Here is a 24,579-nt window from a genome sequence, read left to right on the forward strand (position 1 = left end):
AAATGGCAATCCACTCCAGTACTCTTGACTGGAAAATTCCATGGATGGAGGAGCCTGGTAGGCTAGAGCCCATGGGATTGCAGAGTTGGACACAACTGAGTGATTTCACTGTTTGCTACTTGAATATGTTTCTAGTAATATTCAACAACTATACCATATAAAGACTAGACAACTTTTGGGTAGTAAACATTTGGGGGATATGAGATGCCCAAAAACAGTGACATAAAAAAAGAATTTGTGTTGCCTTTAAGTGGGGAGTAGAAAGGGTCAAAGTTAACGGAGGAAGTAAAAAAGAGCAAAGGGCCATGTCTTTGAAAGGGAAAGTAGTACAACTTGTAATGCTTGCAAATTTTAACTTTATGTTAACAGGCAGCACAGGCTCTTGCTAACATGATTTTCTTCGAGCTCTTACCTCGAGAAGAGCTTGGGCAGTATGCCAACTTAGCATATTTTTTTTGAGGTTCCACTTTGGCTGGAGATCTTGTCATGGAAGTGATTCTAAATCTTAATTGAGAGAAAGGGTTCTTTCAAAACAAAGTTGTAAATTTTTATCCACTTTACACTTAAAAGCCTGGTATTCATCTCATATGTGGATTAGGTGAAAAACTAGGTAACAAATCTCATGTTTGGGAGAATTTTTTAGTAATAAACTCTCTACAGAAAATACAGGAATACATTTCAAACTATCATTTTAGGCTTGGAAAAGCAAATAGTTTTATATTATTTATAATAGCTTCACAGGGTAGAATTTAATGTTTTTATATATTTTTTATACTGGATTTGAGTTAGGAGAATGATTTCCCTTCACACATTTGGGTGATTCAAAATCTTTTAAATTTGATCTGGGACATTGACTAAAATTTACTATTCCCTTGTGCCCAAACTCAGATAATAAAAAGCCTGCCTGCAGTGTGGGAGACCTGGGTTGGGAGGATCCCTTAGAGAAGGAAATAGCAACCCACTCCAGTATTCTTGCCTGAGAATTCCATGGACAGAGGAGCCTGATGGGCTATGGTCCCTGGGGTGACAAAGAGTCAGACACAACTGAGCAGCTAACACTTTGTGCCCCCCAAAATTATTTTGTGAAGTAAAGTTAATGTACCATTACTTTGTATTGCAGGAATATTTCACATTGTTAAGTCAAGAATTATTCAATATTAATTTGATGTTAAGGAGAAACTTTCTTTGAAGCTTAATGTTTTTTGTATTATTTGTATACTTACATTTTTCATATCATGCTTACATTTTAGATGTTTTCATAAGTATAGCCATGTAATAAAGTTTGCATTAAGCCAGTAGGCAATTGGAACTTAAGATTTAAATTTCAAATAGGCTTATTTCTTTGCGTGTGAACTCTTAAAATTGTAATATATAATGCTATTTAGTAAGATATATCTTTTCCATTACTCCTGGTGTTGTATAGGTTTTCTTGGAAGGTATAGTTTTGTTTCAGTGAATGAAAGTTGTCCTCAGTGTATGAGAAGAATAATTAAACTGTGTCAGGATGATGAAAAATATGGAGTAAAGATCATAAAATTTCCTAAAGGTCTTGGTCATCTCCATGAAGATTTTGTTTTCTATCATATAACAGTAGGAAAAAATAACAAAAACAATGGAAGTAGTAGGAGTCATAACATGCTAAATTCAGTTTCATATGTGTATATATATCCCAGAATAATCCCATCAGCATGTGTTGTTATACCTGCTGAAGAGGTAATGAAATGAGGTTCAGAGAGACTTAGTGAGTTGGTCTAAGTGAAAGGGCTGGTTAAGTTACGGCTCCTGAGCTTGATCTCGGATCCCTGACTTCATCATCAGTCATCTTTCTGTTAGGCTGTGCTGTATAAAGCTTTGTGTTGTAGATACACACGTACTTGATTGGTCCCTTTGTTAGTTGTTAATGAAATACTTTCTAGTCTATACCAATGTCTTACTCACTTCCTCAGCATACACAAAGCTGAATATTCCTTTTTGTACAATAAAATTAAATGATATGTGTGTGTGTTAGTTACTTGGTTGTGTCCAACTCTTTGCAACTCTGTGGACTGTAGCCCACCAGGTTCCATCCATGGAATTCTCTAGGCAGGAATACTGGAGTGGGTTGTCATTCCCTTTTCCAAGGGATCTCCCCACTCCAGGGATTGAACCCAGGTACCCTGAATTGCAGGCAGATTCTTTACTGTCTGAACCACCTTTTGTACAATAAAATTAAATGACAGTCCTTTTTTAAAACTTATGAAGGAAAATTTAATGGCTCATTATGTAGTTGGCAATGAACATTTTATATTGTACTGAAATTATTTTAGGCATTTTAGACATTTGTTCTTTAATTTGGCTTTTAATTGTCCCATTTGGTGGTACCTTGTTTATAGACCATCTTAACAAAGTACTGCTTCAAATCATTTTCCCTGTTTTGTTTTTTTTATATAGCATTCAAGAGTACTAGAAACTATTTACTTTTTGTTTACTGCCTGTTTCCCATCACCTCCAACTAGAAAGTTAGCTTTATTAAAGCAGTTCCTGTTTTGTTCAAGGCTATGTCTCTAATGTCTTGATAGAACAGTGCCTAGCTAGTTAAGAAATTACCAAAAGAATGAATGAATGAATGAATGAATATCAGTTGATTTAAATTGTAAATTCCCAACATAGCATTATAATACATATTTACTGTATAAGACACTCATTTGTGACCTTGGTTTTGCTGATGAATGCTGGGTTCTTGACAACAGCTTCTATGAATGGAGTATTGAGCAATAACATAAAATTGGCAAACTGAGAAATAAATATGTATGTGTTTGTAATTTGGGCAACTATGGAAACTGTTCTCTGATGGCTCAGATGGTAAAGAATCTGCCTGCAATGCAGGAGACTGGGGTTCGATCCCCGAGTAGGGGAGGTATCCTGGATAAGGGAATGGCTACCCTCTCCAGTATTCATGCCTGGAGAATTCCATGATCAGAGGATCCTAGTGAGCTACAGTCCATGGGATGACAAAGAGTTGGACATGACTGAACAACTAACACTTTCAAGGAAACTGTAGCAAAAGTCACTTATAATTAGTAGCAGGTGTAAAAGTATAGTTAAATACAGATTGCTTCAATCTAATCAGTGCCTCTAATCCAGTCTTCACCCTCATAATAGTATGTTGAATAAATCTGTCTGGAGAGAATTAATGATGGTAGTGTTTTATGAACATACCTTTTCACTTAAGATATATTTTTTTCCAGTTGGTTTTTATAGGTCATGTCTATGTAGTAGTATAGTATAGTGAGGGTGTAAGGTAGATATATTATTTTCTGAAATTTTGTGGCATTTCTACGTGAAGAACGTACAAAGCTATGTGAATTTGGTCATAATATGTTCTTAATATCTGGAGTTGTCACAGACTTTAAAAAATATAAAATGCTATAACGGCAATAAAAAGGATAATAATAAACATTAAGATGGTCTTATACTAAACTGGTTTGAAAGGACTGGCACACCTTACTCATGGCCAACTGATAATGATCAAATGGGAAGTGGTCATTACATCAACAATCTGTTAAGTTGGCATTTTTAGTAAAGAATCTGAACTGGAATAATATTACTTACAGAAAATAATATATTTCCTTAAATACTTGGGGGCATAAAAACACCCTTGTTGTAAAGCTTCATATACACCCAGAGAAAAATGTTGATACAAACCATAACAATATCTGCTGTTAGTCAAGACTGGGCAAAGATTGTCAGTACCAATTTTTCAGCAGAAGTACACAGAATCCATGCAGTGCATGTTAAAATGAGTAAAATTTACTTAAATGTCAGCAGTAGCAACCCACTCCAGTATCCTTGCCTGGTAAATCCCATGGATGGAGGAGCCTGGTGGGCTACAGTCCGTGGGGTCACTAGGAGTCGGACATGACTGAGGGACTTCACTTTCACTTTTCACTTTCACGCATTGGAGAGGGAAATGGCAACCCACTCCAGTGTTCTTGCCTGGAGAATCCCAGGGACGGGGGAGCCTGGTGGGCGCCGTCTATGGGGTTGCACAGAGTTGGACATGACTGAAGCGACTTAGCAGCAGCAGCCCTCTATTACTAGATTCTATAATATTATATATATATATATATATATATATATATATATATTTAGCTCTATATTATAACTCAGAGCTTTGAAATGGACAGCGAGTGTTACAAATAAATCTTTGAAAGTTCATTATTATCCAATAAAATTATTGCTCACTATATCTGAAATAACAAATCTATGGCTTTGACATTTAATCAGAGCATGAGCACATTTATTGAATCTCATATTTGAGATGATTATTTCAGTAGAGACCCAATTAAAAGCATGTGGATTTTAAAAATTCCTTTCAAATAAAGTAAAATGCACAATGCTTGTTTTACTTGGACAGATTCATTTTATTCTTTGCTTCATGTTCAGTTGCCTTTTCTTAAACATGCTTATTCTGAGTTTTTAATGAACAGAAATGGCTGTAATGTAAGTATACAAAGAACAAACCAAGAACTGCTTTGTGTGTAACAAAGGACCTAGAAGGTTGAAACTGCCCATATTCCCCTGTGACTGCTCAGTTGAATATAAACTGTTTACAATAGAATGTGAAAGGAAGTTTCTATCTGCTCTGGGGTTGGTATTATAATGTAAGGTGTTATAATATGTTTTATATGCCTACATAATTTAAATTATTAGACTTTAAATAAAGACTCCTTAATCCAAGTCCAAGAAGAAAGGAAGGAAGAGAAGGAGAGAAGGACAAAAGAGAGAAAGAAGGAAGGAAAATGGGAGAGAATCTGGGTCTCTGCCACTCTCCTTTTTCACTTCTAGTGAGAGAAACTCTAAGTGTTGTCTATTCATGAGCTTCTGCAACTCACACTGCAGCTTAACTGTCTGTTCTCTGATTTAATAGAAAATTTGATTGTTTTTCTAGGATTTACATCCAGAGTAATTGTTTTTGCATTCTAATATAGTAAGAAGTAGATTGAATAAATGCATAACATATTAGAAATGCTATTAAGCAAATGATTCTATGTGGTACTGTTGAATAAATGTTCTCCTTTTCTCTTATGAACAAAATACAAATTTCTCCAATTATTTTTAAATTGATTGTTCTCTATTGTTGCCAAAGGAAAGTGAAAAACATTTGTGAGTTCACTTCATTTAATCTTCTGTATGAATAACTGGAGCAACAGAAGACATGTCTATACAGTCAGGAACTTTTGCCATGGTGGTGATAGAGGACATATCTGTTTTGTTCTGTTTATTTGCTTTTTAAATGGGCCATTTTTCTAAAAGAGCATTCTGAAAATCAGTGAACTTCCAGAAACTTGGATTGTTCTGAGGCTGATAATTGAGCTTTATTGTTAAAAAAAAAAAAAAAAAAGTTGACTTTCCCAGTCTGAACAACATCAGGAGTTTAAAAAGTTACCAGACTTGCCAATGAATAAGGACAACAACTCAAGTTTTTATTTTTAAGACCTTAACGGATCTACAGTTTTGTGTCCATGCTTTTAGGTCTAAGTGGAGAAGTAAGTATGTAAATAATGGATGACTGTTCTCATTTTATTCATAGTGGAGATGTTAATATGCTTTCTCCAGCATGCACAGATGTGGGTAACGTGATGTGTTCTGGGGTCCTGCACAGCCTCCTGTGAACAGGGCCTGATCTGTGTTCCTGTGAGGTTAAGAATATGCTTCTGAGAAAATTAATCATCTATTTGCACCTTGCGTTTGTTTTCAGTCCAGAAAAATAAGCCTGTGCTTGCTGATGCTTTAAGTATTGAGCTCTCGTGTATTCCTTGGAGTATCATGCATAGATTTGATACATCAATAGAGTCAAATTGGCTAAAAGAGCTGTCAATGATAAAAGCGGGGATGCTATAAAAGACAATGGCCTGATCACATTCCTGTGAATGCCCTACCTCCTCCCTGTCTTCTGCATCTTATCCCTGGTTATGCAGAGAGAGTGGAGATAATTCTCAACCTTAGAGAACAAGTGTTCATCGTCAGTTACAAAGGCACTGGTTATCACTTTTATACCATCCTAGTGGCTTTGCTTTTTAAATGAATGGACAACAATGTACAGTTTTTACTATGTGGCCACTGGTTTAAAAGATGCTGACTTTGTTTTTGCATTCAGTTTTGTGGGAGAAGGGGATTGTATGTACAGATATCCATCTCTTTTATATATCAGTGGATTTTTTTTTCTTTCTCATTTGCATAAATTGGTAGTATATATAATAAAACTGCAAACAACAGAAAGCAAGCCCATTTTTTAAATTATGAAAGAACAGAACTTCTGTCAGGAGATTTGTTCACTTGGGGTGCAAGGAACAATAAAAATTCATGTTGTATTTGTGTTTTAGAAGGTACTTTGAGGTTCTCTCTCTCTCTCTCTCTCCCCCTCTCCCTTCTCAACAAGCTAAATAGCACATGGCAGTTGCCACAGCAACCCATTTTTGTGATTTGCAGAATACGGGAGCAAACCAGATGTAAATTGTCAGTCAATAAATCTCTCTTCTCATAGAAGATGGTAACATATGCGGTCTTATTTGGTCAATTTATAAACTTTTGTGGTGTTTTGTTCTCATTTGTTCCTTTCCACATGCTGTCAGAAATTAGCATTCTATTCTTTGGCTGCATAATTTCTGAGTTTCATATATAATGTTAACTGAAATACCTAGATGGCAGAATTATAGAAGGCTGCTGTTGAAAAATGAAAGTTATTTGACATCAGTTGTGCCATTTTTCAGCATATTGACCCATGAATTCTTTGGTTTATCTCATGGAGAGGAGTCAAATTAATTTTTATAGGGCATTTTCAAAGCTGTTGTGACTCTTACTTGGAAATCCATAATTTCAGTCTACAGAGATGGGTGTGTTTTTGTCTCCATGAATCCTTTGCTGTGGAAACAATTGCTTTAGGCTGCAACTGTTGGAAGTCTAAGGCCCTGCTTTTGCTCTCTGTATCCTGGCAAGTGGGCCCACATTTTGGGTCCAACTTATTTCAAATAGATATTGTACTTCCTCTTCCTTCCTTTTATCTTTTCTCCTTTCTTGTGTATAAGGCTCTTGCCTTTACTTTCTTCCCCAATATTCCAGAAGTCACGATCCCCTCATCCTGAGGACATTTTGCCTCTGCTTCCAATGGAATGAGAGCCTGGGTATTTGTGTGCATAGTTTTTAACTTGATAGTAATTTGATAGGTAGTGCAGCTTACAACTTATTAGGATACACTTGTATCTTTTCCCTTGCTGCCTGTTGGCAAGTCCTTCACCTTTTCTGTTCCTTTTCTGTTCCTAATAACAATCTTCCTTTCTCCTACATTTAATAATCTTGAGCATTTGTTCCAAAGAGCCACAGCCTGAAAAGACTAGGTGGGGGAATTTATGATGAGACATTTCTAATGTTTAGCACTATTTTAAACAATTGCTGGCAACCAGATGAAGTAGTTTCACTTATAATACCTCCTCCTTCCTTTTAAAACCGCTATCAGCAGCAATTGAAGTGATGGTGTTCCTTACTACACTGACAGCATAAGGATACATGAAGATGTATAAACTTAGAACATCAGTAGCAGATGTGAAGACATTTCTAGAACTAAAGATGGCATTTGGTAAATCTAAAGTAGATGGCAGCAGACATTGTTTTATTCTCTAGAATAATTTTGAATTGCGGCCTAAAGCACTGTACATTTATGGGAAAGCAGGACATAGAGGGAGAGAAAGATAATTGCATGACCACTGTCTCATCCTTACCTGGGGTTTCATCATTTCCCCTCTACAAAACTAGCTCAAGCTGTGACAAATGGAGGTGTGTATGGGCATGCATGAAGGAAGGAAAGAAGGAATTCTTCAACAGCAGGAGACATTTTTCTAGCAAATTTGGCTTTCAGAGTGGTTGCTTGAATATAGGCTCAAACCCAGAGGTACGAGTAGTGTTACACTTGGTAAGTGAGAGTGAAATTGCAGCCTTTCCTCCAAACCCATATTACAGGCATGTAACTTTACTTTTCCTACTTTGCCCCACATTTAACCCCAATACTACTACTACTTCTTCTTTTTATTTTGATATGGAACATTTTAAAGGTCCTTATTGAATTTGTTACAATATTGCTTCTGTTATATGTTTTGGTTTTTTGACCACAAGGCATGTTGGATCTTAGGTCCCCAAACGAAGATCAAACTCACACACCCTGCATTGGAAGATGAAATCTTAACCACTGGGCCTCCAGGGAAGTCCCTCCCCAATACTTCTCAAGTACCCAGTGCAAATGCTTTCTCATATTCTCTTGTTCTCTGGCACTCTCAGCTATGTTCCTTAGAGGCAGCCTAGTGATTAAAGGATCAGACATGGACTCTAGTTCTTCTTCTTCCTCTGTCATTGATTTCTTACCTATATAAATGGTGGTTGATAATAGTACCTATGGGCTTCCCTAATGGCTCAGTGGGTAAAGAATCCACCTGCAATGCATGAGACAGAGAGGCACAGGTTTAATCCCTGGGTCAGGAAGATCCTCTGGAGGAGGGAATGGCAACACACTCCAGTAGTCTTGCTTGAAAAATTCCATGGGCGGAGGAGACTGGCAGGCTACAGTCCAAAGGGTCACAAAGAGTCAGACACAAACAGCAACTGAGCACAAACACAAGCACAATAGTATCTACCTCAGAGGGATGGTGTGAAAACAAAATAATGCATTAGAAGTTCTTAGTTAAAAAATGTTAATATTAACTGCTTGGGAAACACAGTAATTACTAAATATTCAGTTCAGTTCAGTTCAGTCGCTCAGTCGTGTCCAACTTTGCGACACCATGAATTGCAGCATGCCAGGCCTCCCTCTCCATCACCAACTCCTGGAGTTCACCCAAACTCATGTCCATCGAGTCAGTGATGCCATCTAGCCATTTCATCCTCTGTCGTCCCCTTCTCCTCCTGCCCCAATCTCTCCCAGTGTCAGGGTCTTTTCCAGTGAGTCAACTCTTCTCATGAAGTGGCCAAAGTATTGGAGTTTCAGCTTCAGCATCAGTCCTTCCAATGAACACTCAGGACTGATCTCCTTTAGGATGGACTGGTTGGATCTCCTTGCAGTCCAAGGGACTCTCAAGGGTCTTCTACAACAGCACAGTTTAAAAGCATTAATTCTTAAGTGCTCAGCTTTCTTCACAGTCCAACTCTCACGTCCATACATGAGCACTGGAAAAACTATAGCCTTGACTAGAGGAACCTTTGTTGGCAAAGTAATGTGTCTGCATTTTAATATGCTATCTAGGTTGGTCATAACTTTCCTTCCAACGAGTAAGCGTCTTTTAATTTCATGGCTGCAGTCACCATCTGCAATGATTTTGGAGCCCAAAAAAATAAAGTCTGACACTGTTTCCACTGTTTCCCCATCTATTTCCCATGAAGTGATTACTATTACCAAATTAATAAGTCATGCATGTATGCGAAATTTCTTCAGTCATATACTACTCTTTGTGGCCTTATGGACTATAGCCAGCCAGGCTCCTCTGTCAATTGCATTCTCCAGGCAAGAATACTGGGGTGGGTTGCTATGCCCTCCTCCAGGGGATCTTCTGGACTCAGGGTTGGAACCCATGTCTCTTACATCTCCTGCACTGGCTGGCGGGTTATTTACCACTAATGCTACCTGGGAAGTCCACTAATATTCAAAATAATGGTCAAATTAATTTAGAATTTGTTGTAACTTAAATTTAGTTTGGAGGTGGCGATGTTAGAAGAGGAGAAGTAGCAGAGCAAAATAGAGCTACCTGAATGACATTAGGCTGATTTGCATTAGAGGTAATAGAATTTTACTTGCCTTGCAGTTTGTTTGTTTGCTTTTTATCCCTGTGAGAATAAGTCTTAAAATTCAACATAGTATTTGTTACCTCAGTTCTATGGCATGTCTTAGAAGAAGAAAAATTATTAGAAACCAGGTACAAATAAACACGGCTGCTGCTGCTACTGCTAAGTCACTTCAGTCGTGTCCGACTCGGTGCGACCCCATAGACGGCAGCCTACCAGGCTCCTCTGTCCCTGGGATTCTCCAGGCAAGAGTACTGGAGTGGGTTGCCATTTCCTTCTCCAATGCATGAAAGTGAAAAGTGAAAGTGAAGTCGCTCAGTCGTCTCTGACTCCTAGCGACCCCATGGACTGTAGCCCACCAGGCTCCTCCGTCCAAGGGATTTTCCAGGCAAGAGTACTGGAGTGGGTTGCCATTGCCTTCTCCATAAACATGGCTAGACACTGATAAAAACTATTAACAGTTGACAGATGTTAAGAAAAAGTCCAGTGTTGGTGTGTATGCAAGTATATACGTATGTGCCTGAATGCTTGTGTTAAGTTGGCATTGAAATTGATAGAGTACTAGAAGTACAGTGGTTAAATATAAATCTGCAAAAATGCTAGCATAACTTTTTTGAGATGATGGGATAGGACAGCGGTCATTTCTTAAGATATGGTTATACTTGGGGGGAAATAAATCTTAAAGAGATTGTTAGAATGTAACTTGAATGTCATTCATTAGTACTTATAAGGAGAAGGCAATGGCACCCCACTCCAGTACTCTTGCCTGGAAAATCCCATGGATGGAGGAGCCTGATGGGCTGCAGTCTGTGGGGTCTCACAGAGTCGGACTGAGTGACTTCACTTTCACTTTTCACTTTCATGCATTGGAGAAGGAAATGGCAACCCACTCCAGTGTTCTTGCCTGGAGAATCCCAGGGATGGAGGAGCCTGTTGGGCTGCCGTCCATGGGGTCTCACGGAGTCGGACACGACTGAAGCGACTTAGCAGCAGCAGCAGCAGTACTTATAAGAAGGATTTTTCAAATGAGAGAAAATAAAAACTATATCTGAAGTCGTTTTGATAAATGGACAGTGTTCTTTAAAAGAAGTTCAAGTTATCATCAGCAATTTAAACATTTTAATTTAGCAACTCAGGGCTTTAAGTACTCATTATTTGATACTATGCATTCTTTTGGAAGAAAACCTATGACAGGATTTTTAGAAAAAGTTAAAATATAAGTTTAAAATGAGATTTGTAATTTCAAAGATTGTAATTATTTTGTATGTTACAAAGCTTCTTAGGTTCCCAGCAAAGAGGATTAGGACAGAATGACCTAGAGGCTTTTAAATTTGGGATGGAATATCCACAAGGTGTAGACATTTCCAATAAAATAACACAAAGAACTGTATCATTCTATTTCCATTTTGGATAATTATGAAATTGGTTTTTATGTGGTTGCCATTTTTTTAATTTGTGACTTTCCATTTAATAATTTCTCTCTCTCTCTCTTATTTGATTTAAAAATGAAACAAACAACTCTTCAGCTAAAACCACTTTAGAGCACAAATTCAAAATCCGGGTCCCAAGTAATTAACATGCTTGATGCAGAGCAGCAGCAACACATTAATGTCAGTAAAATGTCAATCTAAAGAGGCGTCTTGAGGAGTGACTGTATGATGGCATATTGGGCTTCTGCCAGACTCTGGCAGCAAAGAGTTGTACAAATATGGGCCCTTCCCAGGGAAGAAACTGCTGGGTTTCTCTACAAGGTTGAGTTTGGGAACTTGCGGTCATAACGGTGCTTAAGAAGAGGAATGATTTGATGGGAGCATATGGTCCAGCCTTTTGGAAGCTCTGCCATCACAGTCAGTGTGCTGTGAACTACCTGCTGGGCAGGATTGACTCACCTGGCTTCTGGTTCCAGTTATGTTTTGAAGTAGTGAGGTCACTTTGAGCAAGTGACTTAATATCTGTAAAATCTCTTTCAATTTCATGATTCTGTTATACCAGATCTGACTCCTTGTATCCTTCAATGGAATTTGAAGGCAAATGCAAAGGGAGTGTAGAATTGATTCATTAATGATGCCAGCGGTGGCTTCTGGGCACCCCTCAGTACCAAGAAATGACTATAGGTAGTGGTCCTCTTTAGACTGGAGACTATTCTTACCACAGTCTCACAGGCATATTAACTAAGAATGTCTACTTAAACATCTCAGTCATATCCCTGTCAATCAAACCCCTGTCTCATCTAGCTCTACCCTATTCTTGGTCTTTTCTTGGGAAAAATACAACACAATATACCTACTGCATGCATATTCTGTATACATTCAAGCAAGTGATTGTTCATCAATAATAAGCAATTTTTCTAAAACTAAAATAAAAATGGCAGAAAATGAACAATGAAAAAAGATTTGAATCTTTAACCACTTGTTCTGAAACTTTGAAAAGTCATTAGGTGTCACTCCTAGAGATTCTAAGATTCTGTGTTAAACATAAACACTGTGAATTTGATGTCAATCATCACATTTACACCTTACTGAAATTTCCTTTAATGTTAAAAGTGAATCAAAATATAAAAATAAATGTATATGTTATATCTAGGCAATATGCTTCAAAATACTTTTGGAATATATGTCTTGTAAAATCTTAATAGAATGACACCTGTTAAGATGAGAACATTTAGATAGATATGGCTCTGGTTGTTGTATTATATGCCAGCAAATAAATGCTGTACATAATTTCTTATGCATATCTCAAGGTTCTTTTCATTGACTTTGATTACATTCTTAGTCATTGATTATATAGCCATGATGGGGCATGTCTAAGTGAATGACTAAATCATAAATTATTTTAGAATATCTTTCCTTTCAAAGATTCAAAGAGTTTCCTTTCAAAGAGTTCAAAGAACTATCAAGTAAGTAGATAGAGTGGTACATTGATTTATAATTAAACATAATTATCTGAAAAGAAAAACCTCATGGTTAAGTGAAGTTAAGAACAGAATATACTACTACTTTCAGGGGTGGGTGGGAAGGAGAGTAGGGGCAGGTTGTGGTGGTTGAGGAGGAGTTACTATTCTAGATAGGAAAACATTTTTTATGGGGCAGATTTGAATTTAAAAGTGTTTGTCATTTTTCCTGGGTGTACAGAATGTAGAAAAATATAAAGAAGTTTCAAATAGTTCTCAAATCTGGTAAGCTATATTCAAGGGGGCAGGATATGGTGGTTGAGGAGGAGTTACTATTCTAGATAGGAAAACATTCTTTGTGGAGCAGATTTGAATTTATAAGTGTTTGTCATTTTTCCTGGATGTACACAATGTATAAAAATATAAATAAGTTTCAAATAGTTCTCAAATCTGGTGAGCTATATTGAAGGAGGAAGGAAAGAGTTGAAACATTTTTCTGCATGGTCAGTTTGCAAGGTATTTATGACCTGGAAAACTTCCCTTGTTTTATTCCTTATATCCATTCCCTAAAAAACGGTAAAGATCTTAGATGTTCACAAGTCCTTTTGGAATTCATCTATAATCATTTTTTTCATTACACTTTTGAAATTGCACAAATTAATGGCAATAATTAAATCTACAAGATTTATTTATTATTTATTATTAATGGCAACAAGAAAATCTACAATTTAGATTAGTTGTATTATAATAGCACAATTTTAAGGGCTATTATATTGTTCATGAAATACTAATTGAGTCAGATGTGTGATAAAACTAAAGTTTGATTATTATATGTTTTCTAAACTTTGCTGAGAAAATTACTACTATAGAAAGAAACTGTTGTTGAATGCTTCTGCATGAAAAGTAAAATGCTTCCCAAAGGAGAAATATATTATGCTTATTCTCATTTATATATGTTATGGGAGGCAAATAGCATGATTTTAAGAGTCAAACATTCAGGATTCAAATCAGGACCCTGGTACAATGGAAAATTGGGCAGATGCTTCCCCTTCCTAAGCCTCTGCTCCCTCACGGAGCTGAGATATTAGTGAGATGAGGTATGTAAAAACCTTAATGTTGAATAACTGTTGGCCAGCATCCCCCCTTTCTCCTCTTCCTCCTCATCATTACGTATGAATGTAAGAAATAACAGGAAAAAAAAATCAAAAAATTTAATTTAAAATTCTAAAAATATTTTATTTCATACCTGTGTTAGGTTATTCATGATGTACAGATATTTTACCTTTTATCACCTCCAGCTTAAATTCACTTCTCAGTTGCCTAATGATAATTTTTTAAAAATAGTTGACTCTGACAAGAAAAGACAGCTGAATATGAGCTCTCTCAACATTATTCTTTATCATTGGGAGAATCCTCAGTAACATTTGGCCCTGATTTCACATTCAGCTTTTTCTGTGTAGGACAGCCAGATTGAAGGACTCCCCTGATAGTTCTTTGAGGAGGTCACTCAGCGAGAAACGCGGAAGTTTTGCAAAGAGCTGGGATAGAAGAGTTTTGCTGAAGTTTTAGGTTTGGCTCAGCATGCTCTGTTTGGAAAATGGATTACAGCTTTCATCAACTATCTTCACAGAGCTAGAAGCTTACCGATGATGAGGAGGACTGATTAATTTCATTGACAACTGATGGTCATACTAGCAGTGAAGCAGAGTTCAGACTGTTGTGACCTTCTTTGTTTAAAGGAGAATGCATGAAGGAAGGAAGGATCCACAGACTGGAACTGGACCCCAGAAGGCTTGTTATAAATAATGAAAATTGAGACTTACGGGCTAAGCTTTGTATTTCTCCTTTGTGTCGGTTATTGTGCTGGGTGACCTCAGTGAAAGAAGCACGCTGAATTCTACTTGACGGATAAATGGTGAAGGAAGAAGACTGTAAGCCCATAAGGTGCCGGTTAAATAATCTGGCTGTGCACTGCAGCAATCATTTTAGTTGAGCAAGTGGATGATACTCAAATACAACTAAGTAAATCATCACTTTTTTCTCAGAAACAAATAAAAGAAGAAAATATGAGTGAATGCTGCCAATAGATGATACCCTAGTATAAGAAGAATGCATTCTGTGAAATGCTAAATTGGGAGATTGTATTTGGATAGAGAATCTGAGATCTGGAAGGCAGTGTAGACTAGTTATATTTAGGTAATACCAACAAGAAAGCAGTGTTGCCTGGTGTACAAAGGCATGATCTTTACAGCCAAACTGACCGTCTTTAATTAAGTGAGGCAAGTTGCTTTTTCTTCACTAAATCTTATTCTCTCAGTTGTAAAGTGGGATTGATACTAATTACTATTATAATAATTACTAATAATAGTTTGATATGATTATTGTGAGGGGTAAATGATAACATACCCATGAAGTGTTTAGCATTGCCGGGCACAGAAAATGCCTGTGTGCAGCATAGTAAATGAGTTCTGCTAATATCATGATCATTTCCTTAGCCAGTAACGATTGTCAAAGAGACATAATGCAATTTTAACTCATAAGGTCTCTGCTAACAGTATTTTAGGTCATAAAACATGTAATTCTTTATTCCTTTGGCCATTTTGTCCAATAGCAGAAGACTGTGACAGACACAGTTTGTAGTATAAATGAAAAATGAGACTTCGGTATTTACATGGAATTTGCTTGCTCATTAAAAGTAAAGTAACTGATTAAGGAGATGGCACTTAGGCAAGTGTCTCATTGATTTTCAAAAGTTTGCTGAAACTCACTTTATGACACTCTTTGAGCAGCTGTAGTGTCTGTGTAAAAAACGTGTGGATGATCAACTACAATAAGCGGAACAAATATAACTTATATGTTTGGTAAGTGAATCAGTTCATCTATTCACACAAAGAATTGACTTAGATGAATAGTCTAAGCTCTATCTTATAATGGCATTTTATATGCTTTTCACTCAATAATTATTAGGAAAAGAGTGTCCAAGTTTTATAAGTGCTTAGAATATATTTCTTTTTCAGATATAGTGGTTGCATTGTTCTTTTCATTCCATGCTCTTGCATTTTCTCTTCAGTGATAACAGCATTGCCACCTACTTTCAGGTTCATTTTCACCTCCTCTTTTGTTTTACTCTCAATGCCTTAGGCACGTGTAGTATAAGGCCATTAACCCCTTGGTCTTTGTGGAAATCAAAACACCATTTGTTTAGATGTAAATTACCTCCTACCACTATTGAAATTTCAGAAAAGTCCATTATGATCCTATAGACTGTCTATTAGGTGTTTCTGATTTTTTGATGATTTTTTTATTTTTCTGACTGATTTTTTTGATGACAACAAAATTAAACATGGAGCCCAGAGACATTGTTAGCAAACAGCAATAAGACTGGTATGTCTCAGGCATATGAATAAAGCGGTGAGAAAAACAGTCTAATGACATAAAGGCCAATATGAATTGTATCTCAGAAAATACATGTCTGTTAACATTTTTTGAGTTTTTATATTGTTTTGAAACAAAAGTAAATTTCTGACAATGTAATTTAAATGCCTTGACCTTTCAATGTGATGAGACTGTAACATATCAGGGACCAAATTTTATCAGTGGAATAAATTTGCTGGAACATTTGCCCTTGTTTCTTTATAGTCATTTTATTAATATAATTTCCTAACTTTAGAGAGCATTGTAATAAAGCTCATTCCAGTCCTCTCTACCACAGTGCCTCTTTAAGTATTTCCTGGAATCAAAATACTCAATATTACTTTTGCCACTGGTAAGTGTTGTGAGTCCAGAGACTTCCTGAAGGCCATTGCTTAGCCATGGCGCATTAGCAGGCTCAATCCCAGGGGAATACATTCTCCCATTCCTGGAGTCATGGCTTTGTACAAGTCAGGAAACTGCCTCCTCTCTCTCACTCCTCAGGGAATTAAATCCCAGAGGTTTTAGGCCTCTGGAAAGAGAAAATATTTCTTGTTGATGCTAAGCCTTTAATTGATTCAGCGGGTCATTGGGGAGTCCATGGGCCTTTTCAGTGCAGACTTGGAAAAAAGTGGTGATGTTTACACTCCTTCCTAAACAGAGTAGCTATTATTTGTGGGATGCTTCACTTTCTGGAAGTAAAGCTTGGCAAGATAACCTTTGGAACATGTGTTTTAGGAATTTTCATTTATTCCAAGGATGACATTACTTATGAAAGATAAAATCTCCCTCAGGGCCCTCAGAATAATCTGAATAAATTTACTGGCATTTTGAGTTCTTAGTGTGCCATTTTCTCTCCAAGACTAACTAGAAAAGAGATGCCAAAGGCTGCTTTTCTAATAGACGTTATCCATTGGTGGTGCTTCAAATGACTGAAGACTTTGCTCATAATTTTCCAACAATCTTGAACATGCCTGAAAAACTTACTCATCACATTTTATCCAATTTTTGATACCTTTGCCAAGTATCTGTTTATCAGAGCGCTAATGCTGTCAGACAAACATATGGGTGAGTAGGTTGAAGACATGCAGTCTTTTTCTCCAAGAATAGAGGTTGGTTGTGTGTGTGTGTGTTTCTTTAATTTATCTTGGGCATTTTATTAGCTATGATTTAAATTAAGAAGTGCAGATTTTTAATTGCAATGATCTATCCACCCGTACTGTGGTATGGTGCAAAGGGCACAAATCTTGAAAGGATTAGGCTAGAGTGGGATTTCAGAAAAAAGAGAATGGACATTTACTCATCAGCTCACAAAGAGCCAAGTACTGTGATTGGTGCTGTCCCATCTTTGGAGTCAGGATACCCACGCCCTCCATGTGTTAGTTCCCTTACTGTGTGAAGTCTTTAACCTCACAGAGCTTCATTCTTTAGTACTACAAGAAAAATGATCATCATCATTACTCCCCCAGCAGGTTGTTGGGAGGAAGAAACGTCATTTACTCTGTATACAGGATAGTTTTAGAGGAGTCACGATTACTGTTTTTTTTTTTTTTTTTTTAATTTATTCTCCTTTATTTCCCCAAAGTTTTAAAGTCAGTTCATTACTATTATCTTAGCAAAATTTGGAGAGCACACTGAGAAAGAGAAATTTGCTAAGAAGAAAAAAAATAGGGCTGTGAAATTAAGGCATTAGCTGATTGTCTACAGTGCTTCTCACCCTAACGATGGAAATGGAAAGGTAACGCAGAATGGGGGAGATGGCGAGACGAAGGTAGGTATAACTATTCTGAGCATCTCCTCTGTGAGGTGCAGAAGCAAAACATGGGAATGGACACTGCATATAAACAGGACACCTGTAAGTGCCTTAAAATATTACAGTTAACCCAGTAAAAGAGGATTGGACAGTCTCTTCAGAATTCCTGGGAACTCTGAATTATAGTAGAAGACCAATAGCTGAATAGGTGAAGGATAGCAGCATTATTATTAAGATGTTTTAAAACCAGGGCAAGAGTCTAATTTTTATGACTCATTACAAAATACAGTAGACTATATCCCAAAGGCAGATTATGAATTTGAAATATTGGTTGTGAAATACTGCAATCAAGTGAAGTTGCTCAGTCATGTCTGACTGTTTGCGACCCCATGCACTTAGCCTGCCAGGCTCCTCTGTCCATGGAATTCTCTAGGCAAGAATACTGGAAGCCATTCCCTTCTCCAGGGGGTCTTCCCGACCCAGGGATCAAAGCCAGGTCTCCTGCATTGCAGGCAGATTCTTTACCATCTGAGCCACCAGGGAAGCCCGAGATAGATAGTTATTGCTTCTATTGTTGACTATCTGCTCTAACTTTAAGAGTACTTGATTATCTGGATAAAAATCTACTTAAGGATTTTTTGGGGGGGTGGGTGGGTGCTCATATCTATCAGCCTTTACTTATACTTTTTAAAGAATATTATATTTGGAAGAGGGTGTAGGCAGATCTTTAGCAGACTGTTGGAGGGATCACTGTAGGGCTTCTGCCCTAGACCTCCATAAAGAGCTGAGTGTGTTGGGGTAAAGATGTTAAACCCTTTGGGCCCCAGTTTCTTCACCAGTGAAATGAGCATATTAGAGCCTTTTCCGAAGGTTGTACTACTATTACATGAAAACCTCTTCCCCATCTTCATTTCCCCACACCGAGGTTTTGTAATGTACTTTTATGAATGACACCTTAAAAAATAGTCCAGTTAAATACAAATATGACAATTATGCAAATACATAATAATAGATAGCCCAGTGGGCACTGCATTTCTTCACAAAGTTTGAGATGAGCATTTGGAATCTCTGCTTCCCAGTCTTAACAATTTCTAAACAGCGTCTGCTGAGATTTAGTTCTACTCCTCTCATCACCGTAAAACATTTGTATTTCTCCCTGTTACTTCTTTTATCCTCTGGCACCACCTACTTTCTTTATGTGAAGTTTGATTGCTTTTAGTTTGTGGCTGCAGGAACAATTGCTGTCACATTCTCCTTGCTAGGTGTCCAACCAGACATCACTTCATCAGGAGAGAGGCAGGGAGGTGTTCACTGTGCTCTGCGTGGGACCTGTGTTCAGTTGCTACAGTGAGAAGCTTTCCTAAGTGCTGGTCGCGTAGCCAGCTTCAGAGAGTTTTATCTTTGGCAGTGCGGATAAGATGCTGATCTGTTGCCTCATGTCTACCTGCTTTATTCAGTTGCATGGGACCAAGGAGTGACACCTAAGTGGGTAAACCTTCACATCCAGGTCTCCATGGCCCATTTAGGTGGCTGCAGATGTGTCCAGTGTTTATCCAGATTGGCCGGAGCAACAATATTTTAAATTATTCTTTGGGGGCATCTTCACTGAAGCTAGAAATAGGGACTCATTTTTTAGCATGCAACTAGCTTCCTTTTAAATGATCTCCTTCAGATTCCCCAACAAATATCTCATCTATGACCATCTTCAAGGGCTGCTAATTAAGTAATACTATTTAATTTACCTAAGTGTTAGTTTGTAACTCAGATTACAAACCTTTCTCTTCAACATAATTATTTTGTAGTAAACATCACAATGTCACTTTACAAAGGCATTTTGCACCAGGAAAAATTCAGAGTGGAGAAGAAAGTAAAATATTAAACCATTTTATGACCAAAAAAAAAAAAAAAAGAGAGAGTTGGTGTAAAAAAGAACAAAAATAATAAAATACAGTTAGTGAATTATATGTTGATTATGGTTTTCATAGGTCCATAAATTGCTGGCTTAAAAAACTGATAACATGGTGTTTTAAGTCATTAACAGCAGTAACAAGAACCAAAGGTAAAAATTCCACCTATTCATCAGCATTCTAACTCAGCATGTTGCCTGTGACAAGCAACACTCTGAAAAGATGGTCCTTTGATGCTTGTCTTGCCAGAAAGCTATTATTTTTGGTATAGCTACATGATGTGGGGAGTCTATGGCTTAGTCTTCCAGGCATGCTGATATGTCCATCAATTGGCATTGGTAGATGCCAATCAGATCACTAAACTCCCTGGCACACACTGGGTGACAACCCCGGGGGCCTGGAGTGATTGTATCTCTCAGACTCAAGTGGGCACATTATTGATCTCCGTAATCCACAAGATATGTATGTGAGCTTTACCAAGGTTAAAGAGTGAATCCACTGTTCTTAGGTGTCATTGATTGTAATTTTAAAAGAGGTTGGGTAGGATTTAAGAATGTGTGTGTTTGGTATGGAAAGTTTCCCCAGAAAAGGTCTGAGAAAAACTGAAATCAATACTGCAATGCTACACTATACAGGAGTTTGAAATCTGGAGGTTGAATATCAGCTTCAGGCTTTTCTCTTGGCTAGGAACTTAGGAGGTCCCTTCAAAATATCAGATCTGTTCTGTGGCAGAAGGTACACTCCTAGTAAATAGCAGAAAAGCAAATGCTACACCTTTTCCTCTTTGTAATAAATCATTTTGTTTTTCTATAGATTGCGTGTGGCATTTGAGGCAGAGCAAGAAAGCCTGCCGATATTTCAAGCTAATCCTTCAGCATCTTTCATTTTTCACTCTAGGCAGGAAACCTCTTCTTAAACTTGTTCATTTTACAGAGGGAAAATCGAAGCCCATGGCATGTTGTCAGAGCTGCTTTATTGTCATCATTTACAAAGGTCACTGGAATTAATTGACTTCTTACATTACACATTGTAAAGTGACTCATTTTTGACACATTTATGGGAAAGTGGCAGGATCTAAGTGGCTGGTTATTATCTCTTGCTTTCGGCTCATATTATTAACTAGAAAACCAATAATAACTCTGAAATCACAGTGGTAGAAAAAAATAACCTGCAGTTTAAAAGAAGCAGTCTCCATTAACTATTTGGTTAGCTGAACTAGAAGAAGGAAGGAGAGAGCTTCTGAAGATAAAATGTAAATACTTGGTTTCTTTTACTGTCTTTACAGGATCCTTTAAGGGGGGCAGTGAATGTTTCCATGAACATACTCGTGTTCTAAGTAGCCGGCTTCCTTTTACATGCCTGGAAGTATAAAGTAACCCACACTGTATTCCATGAATCATCACCGCATGGACGCTCATAGTTTACTGAGAGTAATTCTGTCTCAAAGGCATTGCTTCTGAAACTAAAGAGAAATACAGGGTGTAAGCAGTATTTATTGTGAGAGGGCACAGTATGTTCTAGGTAGGTTTTGTGAATCCTTATTTCTTCCTTTTTTTTTGTCTTGTTTTCACATTGTTCCCATTTCACTAAATGAAGAAGGTTCGACTCATTCTCATAGCTTGCTTTCACGAAAATTAGAGGCACGGAAACAAGGACATATTGTTAAAAATGAATAAATTAGAGGTGAATTAAGCCTGCTAGCTGAGTAAGAGCAAAGGGAATATAGCACTTGGTTTGAACAAACAATCTTCTTAAATAGGAGATGTACTTTAAAGCCATCCTGCTGCGATCCTGTTAATTACCAAAGAAGATTAGAACTCTTCTGGTTCATGGGATCCTTTTACCTAGAGTGTGTCAGTTGCAGCTGCATTAGCAATCAGACATTTGCACTGTCCCTTCAGACCAGTGAGGGGATGTTATTAAAGGGAAGTCATTTACCCCAATCCGTAAGATGTAGCCTGGCAGAAATTCAATAACTGTTTGTGATATGCTCTTTTCGCCACTCTGCTTAGTGATTTTACTCTTGCCTTAACAACAGCATTTGCCTTTATCTCCAACCACTAGGTGAAAAAGGGAGAAAAATGCCCCATCTCTGAGGTTGGTTTCACAACGCAAAATGATTTGTGATCTGCTTTTCATTGCAAATAATGTAAAGAAAAAGCAAAAATCCCCTAGCCCCTCTCTTCCTCTCCTTTTCTCCTCTGGTCTTCTCTCTTGCTGTCCCCTTCTCTCTCTCTCTCTCTCTCTCTCTCTCTCTCTCTCTCTCTCTCTCTCTCTCCTTCTCTACTCCCCCCAACCCCCAGCACTGCTTTTTCTCTCCCACTCACATCCTCTGATGGGCGTTCAAGCTAGTAAAATTCATGCTGGAGAATCCCACAAACACAGCAAAGCATACACAGAGCCGGAGGGCTTTTGCATTTGAATTTCGTCTCAAAAGTGAAATGGAAAGAAAACTGCTCTCAGAATTCACACAAGAAGACATCAAAAGAGAATTTAAGTGTTTAAAAAAAAAAAAAAAAAAAGAGCATCAACTGAACAGGAAAGAGAGCATATTTAAATAGAAATGTATATTTCAAACTTACCCTGCAAAAGCGGTCTCAGTGCTACACCCCCTTCCGTGTCCCTGCGTGTTGGATTCCTCAATTCCTTAGTTGCAATAATCACATGGTTGTGTTCTTGCCCGGGTGGAAATTGGTGCATATGTGTGTGTACCAAAGTATACACAAACGTGTACTATAGGTATTCACACGACCAAGCGAGCTTATCTCTGTATTCTAAAATATAAACGAAGGCGAGAGGTTACAGCGAGGATTCCTTCTTTTTCCCCCGAACTCTTTCTCTCAGTCAGCGGCAGGCTGAGCCTTTCAATCCAGTGAAGAGAGATCCTAGGAGCTGGCTTTATTTCTCCTGGTTTCCATGGTGGTTAGTGGTGCGTCGTTCACCCGATCAGTTGTCACACTGACATGGTGCTGCCTGCTCAGCGGTCATTAATAACTGAACACCCTCCACTCCCCAGAGAGGAGCCAATCGCTTCGGACTGCCAAGATGTAGCACTCGCAGCTGCTCGCGTCTGGTTGGCTGAAACAACCTGTCTGTTCTATGACACTGCTGCTTAGGATACAAATAAATGAAACAGACTTGCTTGTTTTCTTAGGTATCATTCCCTCCCTCTCTCCTTTCCTTCCTTCCTTTCTTCCTTCTTTCCTTCCTTTTTTTTTCAGGGGGAGGGATTTTTGACAAGTTTTCTCATTTTGGGGTTCTCAGTCGCTCAGACACCGTGTTCTCTCTCTGAAAACAGCAGGGCACATTACTAACAAGGATTTCCCAAATATTAAAAGCACCTCCAATGACTCCTCTGAGAAGTTCACCAAAGGCAGTATAATTTAAGAACAGCTTGAAATTGTTTTGAGTGGCATTTGGTTTTCTGTAAGTCCTACTTAATTTAGGATATGCGTTTGCTGTTCAATAATCTTTATTTTTTTTAAGCAATGGCTTTTCTTACCTGGAATGACCAGTTTTTTTTTTTTTTTTTTTTTTTTTAAGTAACACATATATTTGCTTCACTACATTTCAGTACATTGGCATATTAAGGGGGTATATATTTTTCCAGTTAACATTCAGCCACTTCTCCTTATGTGATGATGTTAATTTGCCAGCCACATGTGAATGAGTACATGTGCCATGGTGTTTGTGTGTATGTGTGTTTAGAGTGTATATTTTACTACTCTGGGAAAGCATTTCTCCTGAAATAAAATTAAATCCTCGAGAAAATGATTTCTGTTTGTTCTCAGACCTGCTAACTCTGAACTTATATTTACCAGAAAAATATACTCTGTACACATACTAATGTGTAATAGTGTAAAACACTAAATTATCTGAAATTTAGAAAAGAAACACAGCAAAGCATACTACTACTATTACTAAGTTGCTCCAGTCGTGTCCAACTCTGTGCGACCCCACAGACAGCAGCCCACCAGGCTCCCCCGTCCCTGGGATTCTCCAGGCAAGAACACTGGAGTGGGTTGCCATTTCCTTCTCCAATGCATGAAAGTAAAAAGTGAAAGCGTGTAACGGTGTATATTTCTACAAGGACACCTATGAGCAAATAGACAGTTTTTCAAAATGCATGTGTTAAAACCTTAATTAGCATACTAGAGAAACATTTTGTTGAAAACCATGATACATGAAGATTAATTTAGCAACAGGTCAAAAACAGCTTAGATTCATGACTCCAGCCCTAGTTTTGAGAGACTACCCTCTAGTGGAGCACAAAGAAATGGCATTTGCATGTTACTGGATTTACTGGGGGTGGGGATGGGGGCAAGCTTCACATCTAATTACTCCTTAAGTGTTTATTGAAATGACATAGACCAACAGTTTACATTTATTATAATTGTAATACCAACTTTGTTTCTAACTACTAAATATTTTCGCTCTGTGGTGTTCTTTAAAATGTTCCCAAATGCTTTATTTTTTTTTCCTTTTAAGAAACTGTATTCAAATAATTCTTAACCTTTTGAATAAAACTAAGTTCAAGACAAAAGTAGCTTCTCCATTAACCTAATAGCACTTATTTCAGAATTTTACTGCAAGATTTTATTCTTTACAGTAGGCACTCTAGCACTTCCTCTGTAAATGTTAGGAATTTGTAGTCCAGTGTTGGGGATGTTGTGATACACTGTGTCTATACTTAATTTAATGTACTTGTGATAATAGTAACTCCCCCCAGTTTTATTCTCTCCAGCTCCAGTTTCTTGCCTATTCAAAATAATTTCACCACTGGCAGATTTTTATTTTCACCTATGGAAAACTTA

The 24,579-nt window shown here is 37.6% G+C and overlaps 2 protein-coding genes across 19 annotated transcripts in view; one reads left to right on the top strand and one right to left on the bottom strand.

Annotated features, from left to right (window-relative positions):
* LRRN3 (leucine rich repeat neuronal 3) overlaps positions 1-22,743 on the bottom strand; it is a 41,984-nt gene extending 19,241 nt beyond the window's left edge. The window contains exon 1 of the mRNA XM_055590352.1: positions 22,348-22,743. The gene's annotated coding sequence lies outside the window, so the exon portion shown is untranslated. The remainder of the gene's footprint in view (positions 1-22,347) is intronic.
* The window catches only part of IMMP2L (inner mitochondrial membrane peptidase subunit 2), a 984,232-nt gene that overhangs the window by 486,110 nt on the left and 473,543 nt on the right, over positions 1-24,579 (top strand). For 5 of the 18 annotated variants that reach the window (XR_008717868.1, XR_008717871.1, XR_008717866.1 and 2 more), the window contains one exon: positions 14,155-14,315. The exons of 10 other annotated variants lie outside the window; for them this stretch is intronic. Coding sequence is in view for 1 of the 8 variants with exons in the window: in XM_055590367.1 (XP_055446342.1) it covers positions 14,155-14,168 (14 nt within the window). In the remaining 7 variants the exon portion in view is untranslated. 3 more of the 18 variants (XR_008717869.1, XR_008717873.1, XR_008717875.1) reach the window with 2 other exon arrangements.

Source organism: Bubalus kerabau, chromosome 8 (genome assembly GCF_029407905.1).
Source record: "Bubalus kerabau isolate K-KA32 ecotype Philippines breed swamp buffalo chromosome 8, PCC_UOA_SB_1v2, whole genome shotgun sequence".
In the NCBI taxonomy this organism is placed as follows: domain Eukaryota; kingdom Metazoa; phylum Chordata; class Mammalia; order Artiodactyla; family Bovidae; genus Bubalus; species Bubalus kerabau.